This window comes from Oncorhynchus nerka, linkage group LG2, assembly GCF_034236695.1.
Source record: "Oncorhynchus nerka isolate Pitt River linkage group LG2, Oner_Uvic_2.0, whole genome shotgun sequence".
Classification (NCBI taxonomy): Eukaryota; Metazoa; Chordata; class Actinopteri; order Salmoniformes; family Salmonidae; genus Oncorhynchus; species Oncorhynchus nerka.
In genome coordinates, this window is record NC_088397.1 from 50,223,060 (window position 1) to 50,229,059 (window position 6,000).

General features: G+C 49.0%; 1 protein-coding gene across 3 annotated transcripts in view; it reads left to right on the forward strand.

Moving 5' to 3' along the window:
• Nucleotides 1-5,565, forward strand: part of LOC115137034 (E3 ubiquitin-protein ligase PDZRN3-B-like) — a 130,285-nt gene extending 124,720 nt beyond the window's left edge. For all 3 annotated transcript variants that reach the window (XM_029673033.1, XM_065027606.1, XM_029673043.2), the window contains 6 exons: nucleotides 179-266; nucleotides 1,877-1,975; nucleotides 2,192-2,254; nucleotides 2,344-2,445; nucleotides 2,593-2,709; nucleotides 3,028-5,565. In XM_029673033.1, coding sequence (XP_029528893.1) covers nucleotides 179-266; nucleotides 1,877-1,975; nucleotides 2,192-2,254; nucleotides 2,344-2,445; nucleotides 2,593-2,709; nucleotides 3,028-4,560 — 2,002 coding nt within the window. In that variant the 3' untranslated portion in view covers nucleotides 4,561-5,565. The remainder of the gene's footprint in view (nucleotides 1-178; nucleotides 267-1,876; nucleotides 1,976-2,191; nucleotides 2,255-2,343; nucleotides 2,446-2,592; nucleotides 2,710-3,027) is intronic.
• The last annotated feature ends 435 nt before the right edge of the window (nucleotides 5,566-6,000 follow it).

Sequence of the window (6,000 nt, forward strand, 5' to 3'; positions counted from 1 at the left end):
GTGAGATGTCACTTGATAAGATTTACGCTAGGGACATTGGGATAATTTCATTTCAATCCAGTGACACACTTAACACTGACGCACTGTCATGTATTGTGATTGTATTTCTGTGTAATAACAGATTAATCATGACAAGGCCTGTAGGTACTATCTTTATTGTGTTGAATTGCTTTCATAGGCATTCCCCCGGGCACGAGTACTTTGACCCCAATGATTTCCTGGAGGGTATGCAGCAGGAGATGGAGCGAGAGGAGCTGGAATATGAGGTAAAATACAGACGACTCCCTCTTGTCTTCTCCCTCCCCCTTCTCCTCCTCTACCCATCCCCCCTCTCTTCTTCTCCCACTCTCTCGACCTCACCGCCTTTCTCCCCTTCTCAATGAAGATAAACATTCAGACATGCGACGCCGTATTCCTCTGGCCGTACCGTCACTGAGCCACTGTGTCTCCGTCCCAATAGCTCTGTTAGTCACCGCAAGGCCCATTCTCCCAATATATCACCGTTATCGATGAGCTGAGCCCACTCTATCCCCGTAACGACACTGAGTATGTAGGCCAGACGGAAATCGAGTGGCTTGTTTGCGCCATAGTACCCAGGAGCAGATGCTAAATGGTGACATCATTACTTATTTTGTGACAACGCCTAATGCGTCTTTGCTTTAGAGGGGGGGGGGCGCTGCAAGAGGCTTATGCACTGAGGATAATTAGATGGCACCGATAATAGGAACCAGAGTGATGGATCTGATGATGCACATTAACAATGGCATGATGGGGCCCTGATGAGGAAGGATGTAGCCAGGAGATAGAGACTCCAAGGTCTCAGGGTGCTCCCCCCCTCTTTCCCTCCTCCCCTCCCAACTACTGCAGTGCATTAATAACCAATCGCCAAACATGAAGCCGGGGAGCTCAAGCTGTCCGAGCCAAAAGCGCAGATGCACAGTAACACAGACTCCCTGCCCTGACCTTGTCCTAGACCCAAGGTCGATCTGATGAAGCCCTCTTAATACTGTGGACAATGACAAAAGGAGCCAGTGGCCTCCCTGTGGTGATCTTAGCTCACCACCACCATCCCGCTGATGTTCTTCCGTTCATCCTTTGAAGGGGTTCCTGTCTCAGTCCTCCCTGCCCCAGTGTTCACAGACACTTACACTGGAATGCTTGAGTTAAAACATTTGCATAGTGATTTTAGGCGACATTTAGACAGCTTATGATGTAGGTCCACAACAAAAGCCTGAATTAGTCTGACTATCAAGTCAGACGAAAGGCTGGGGGCTTTTTAAAGGGGTATTGCACTGTAACGACACGGTAAAGCGAAAGTCACTGTAGTCGATTACATGCACTGTCTTGTGAAAATTAGGTCTCATGTTGTGTACACTTTGTACACTCTTTGTTTACGTGTTTATGAAAATCCCTCCTTTTTTTTGACCCCTATCTGAAACCCCAGAGTGTTCTGCGTGTTCTGTTTTGGAGATTTCAGTAGTCAGCTGCTGTGGTAGAGAACAGTTGCGTTGTTAACCCGTCTCTCCACCCCCTGGCCCCGAGGTATACTATCAGGGTCGGTATCTTACAGATTACAGATGTTGACTAGTGACAAACGGGACACTGCTTATAGCTGCAAGCCATTGGATCATCCCTCATCCTGTCACTGTCCCCTAGAAAAGTTACAGGGCCTAGGCTGCACGCAATTAAAGGAGTCATTATTACGATTGATGGGTCATTGTGTGTGTGTGCGTGTGTGTGTGTGCGTGTGGACCTAGGTTGAACTCAATATACTGCTGGGTGTGTCTTTTAAGAAAACAACAGCAACCATGGAACTCCCCTCTGCACATTGGGAGAGAGCACATCTGGGATGTTTAATTTGCTGTTTTTGTTGCAGGAAGTGGATTTGTACAGAGCCAACATCCAGGACAAGCTTGGGTTGACCGTCTGCTACAGGACTGATGATGAGGACGAGACTGGGATCTACGTCAGTGAGGTATGTGGCACACCTTCAACAATGGCCAGTTGTTGTTGTTAGGGTGTAAAAAAGGGGATAATGGATGCATAGAACTTATCATCTTATGGTAACAGACCGCGCACCTCTGAATTAGGAAAATCAAAACCTGCAGATAGGAATTGCATTTACTTCATTTACTTCCGACCGGAGGTCTGCTTGAAATGAAAAATCCTCTCCTGTTCTCTCTTTCTTTAGATTGACCCAAACAGCATCGCTGCAAAGGATGGCAGGATCAGAGAGGGAGATAGAATTATCCAGGTAAGGATAAAGAACACTCACAATGCTTCCAATGAATGCATTGCCGGCTCCCAGCCCATCTCTAATTCCATTCCTTCTGCTTGCTGCAGATCAACGGGATTGAGATCCAGAACCGGGAGGATGCTGTGGCTCTGTTGACCAGTGAGGAGAATCAGAATGTGTGTCTACTGGTGGCCAGACCAGAGATCCAGGTAAACTCACCACCCACCTCCTAGAATCCTTTATAGTACTAGGCATGCATAGACTGTGTATAGTTGTCTGTATAGTTGTACTGTAGCCTTAATTGGCAGCGACTGAAGTCGACCTCCCTCTTCCTCTCTTCTACCCCTGTGCCCCAGCTGGATGAGGGCTGGATGGATGATGACAGGAATGACTTCCTGGATGACCTCCACATGGACATGCTGGAGCAGCAGCACCACCAGGCCATGCAGTTCACCGCCAGCATGCTGCAGCAGGTAGTGTACAGCAGCCGGCATAGAGCCACTCAGAACTGTAGACACATGCACACACACAGCATGAGTCAGCAATCACTCACAGAGTCACATATGCTCACCTGCATGTCCACTGACAGTGAGCCAATTCCCAAACAGAGTCGAATATTCTCAGTTGCCATCATGGCCCATTGTACTCTACATACCGAAATCTAGTAGTACTGAAGCGGGTAGGTTCACATACTGTAGTCAATGATAAGTACAGAGAAAACACATCTAATAATGTTAGATTCAATTCAATTCAGGTGATTCAATTATTCATCCTATTGTCTGGTGTTGCAGAAGAAGCGTGAGGAGGATGGTGGAACGACTGACACAGCCACCCTGTTGTCCAATCACCACGAGAAAGACAGCGGGGTGGGCCGCACCGACGAGAGCACGCGCAACGACGAGAGCTCTGAGCAGGAGAACCTGGGGGACGACCAGACTGCGGCCTCCAACACGCTGGGCAGCTGCAGCCGCAGGAAGCTGGCCTACAGCCAGGACACCCTGGGAAGCATTGACCTGCCCTTCAGTGGTGAGTCCTTCATCTCCGCAGACTACGACCATGCTGACTTCTTGGGTATCCCCGCCGACGAGTGTGAGCGCTTCCGAGAGCTCCTGGAGCTGAAGTGCCAGGTGAGGAGTGCGGGGGGCCCCCAGGAGCTGTATTGCCAGAGTGCAGGGGCTAGAGGTGCCGAAGAGGGGGTGGACAAGGAGCTGGAACTGCTGAACGAGGAGCTGCGCAGCATTGAGCTGGAGTGCCTCAACATCGTCCGGGCCCACAAGATGCAGCAGCTGAGGGAGCAGTACCGCGAGTCCTGGATGCTGCACAACAGCGGCTTCCACAACTACAACACCAGCATCGACGCGCGCCGCCATGAGCTCTCCGACATCACAGAGCTGCCCGAGAAGTCAGACAAGGACAGCTCCAGCGCCTACAACACCGGTGAGAGCTGCCGCAGCACCCCCCTCACCCTAGAGCTGTCCCCAGACAACTCCCTCCGCAGGGGGGCAGAGAACCAGGGCGAGTCTGGGGCCTCCAGCAGCGCAGGGCCCAACAGCAGGATCCTCAAGCCTCTGCTGTCTCCTGTCCAGGAGGCCGGTGGCCCTAGCAGAATCAGGCCTTCCTCATCTAAGGAGTCTGACTGTGGCCTGCAGGCGGAGGGGAAGGAGCGTAAGCTGGGAGAGTCTACTCACAAGCTGGCCCAGCCCCGCTCCCTGTACAAACACGCCCACATCCCGGCCCACGCCCAGCACTACCAAAGCTACATGCAGCTGATCCAGCAGAAGTCTGCCGTGGAGTACGCCCAGAGCCAGATGAGCCTGGTCAGTCTGGTCAGCCGCGGTGACCCCGTGAACCCCGAAGACATGCTCGATCCCAAGATGGAGTGGAAGGTGAAGATCCGCAGCGACGGCACGCGCTACATCACCAAGAGGCCCGTCAGGGACAAGCTGCTGAAGGAGCGCGCCCTGCGTATCCACGAGGAGCGCAGCGGCATGACCACAGACGACGACGCCATCAGCGAGCTGAAGATGGGGCGGTACTGGAGCAAGGGGGAGAGGAAGCAGCACGCGGTGCGCGCCAAGGAGCAGAGGCAGCGGCGCGAGTTCATGAAGCAGAGCCGCGCCGACTGCCTGAAGGAACAGGCCAGCCTGGACGATGACAAGAAGGAGCCCAACATCATTGAACTGAGCCACAAAAAGATGATGAAAAAGAGGAACAAGAAAATCTTTGACAATTGGATGACTATCCAGGAACTTTTGACCCACGGTGCTAAGTCGCCTGACGGCACGCGAGTGTACAACTCCCTCCTGTCCGTCACCACAGTGTAGTAGGCAGACAAGACAGGCCTACGGTGTAATGTACTGTAAATAATAGGACACTACGGATTGGGGTACAGTTTCCTGCCTCGTTCAATGTGGCAACATTTTGTTAATATGAAACAGGAAAAGCCTTTTCGAAATTAACCTTTGACCCCTGCAGGCGGTTGGGAGATGCTCCACAGAGTGTTCCATGGATCGACTTTGAAGATGATTGACATGATAAGGATGATTATCAGACTGTTTTCAAATGCTTTCAGTAACTTTTCTACCTTTGTGCTTGCTCTTGGAGCAGCAGGTAGCCTAGTGGTTAAGAGCGTTGGGCCAGTAACCTAAAGGTTGCTGGTTTGAATCCCAGAGCCAACTAGGTGAAAAATCTGCCGACATGCCCTGGAGCAAGACACTTAACCCTAATTTCTCCTGTAAGTCGCTCTGGATAAGAGTGTCTGCTCAACTGTAAACTCTTTTGAATAATATTGATAGTGTTTCACAACAATATTTTGGTTTTGGAAGGTTTTGAAAGTGTGTAAAGACTGTGCCATAAGTAAACAGCAGCCAACATTTACATATTTTTTTGGTTTTATTTCATTTTGAATAAGTATCTCTTATCAGTATTTGACTGTTATGCATACCTTTTGCTTATTGAAAGAAATATTTAGCGTCAAGGTCAACACATAATCCTGAGAGGACTTTTGTAAATGTAACTAAAAACCTCCTCGTTCTCTGCAAACAAAACACTTCCGTTATTGACGATCTGAAAGGGGGCTGTTTTTCAAAAGTTATACATCCAGTGTGTATCGTCTGTTACATATTCCACCTTCGCGTATGTATCAGGATAGAGCAGATCATTTGTTGAAATCAGAATCTTTCCGTGTTCTTTTTGTTTTTAAGAGCCTTTACCTTTTGTAAGCCTCCAAATAACACGGCTTAACAAACCCTTAATTAGGTACCCAATTTGATGTCTTGTAAAATGAGAGAAATAATAAATTATTGTTTTATATTTGATGAGCTTTAAAACGCTGGTGTGGGATTTTTTTATTTATTCGCAAGAGTGTTTTGATAGACCTACTGAGTCAGTGTTGGCAGGTGAGTGAAGGAGAGCACAACTTGTATACAGCATCCACGCAAAGTTTTGAAGATGCCTTTAGTAAAGGACCAGTGTGATATGGGAAACATTAACCCACATTCAAAATTCAGGAATTCAGTGCAACATTTAGAAAGAGTATTAGCCAGCAAACGTACAATAGCCTGACAATTCATGGCGTTGTTTTTTTTTCAGCTACTGGCTACTACTAATCTCAGCTGAGGTCCAAAAGGAATTCCTAACTCACTCATAATCATGGGAAGAGGAGCGCTGTTCATTTGAACAGAGGAAGGATATTGACTATGTGCTCTGGGGATCTCTTTTCACTGCGTCTCAATACACCCAGTAAACCATGTAGATCTCTCACA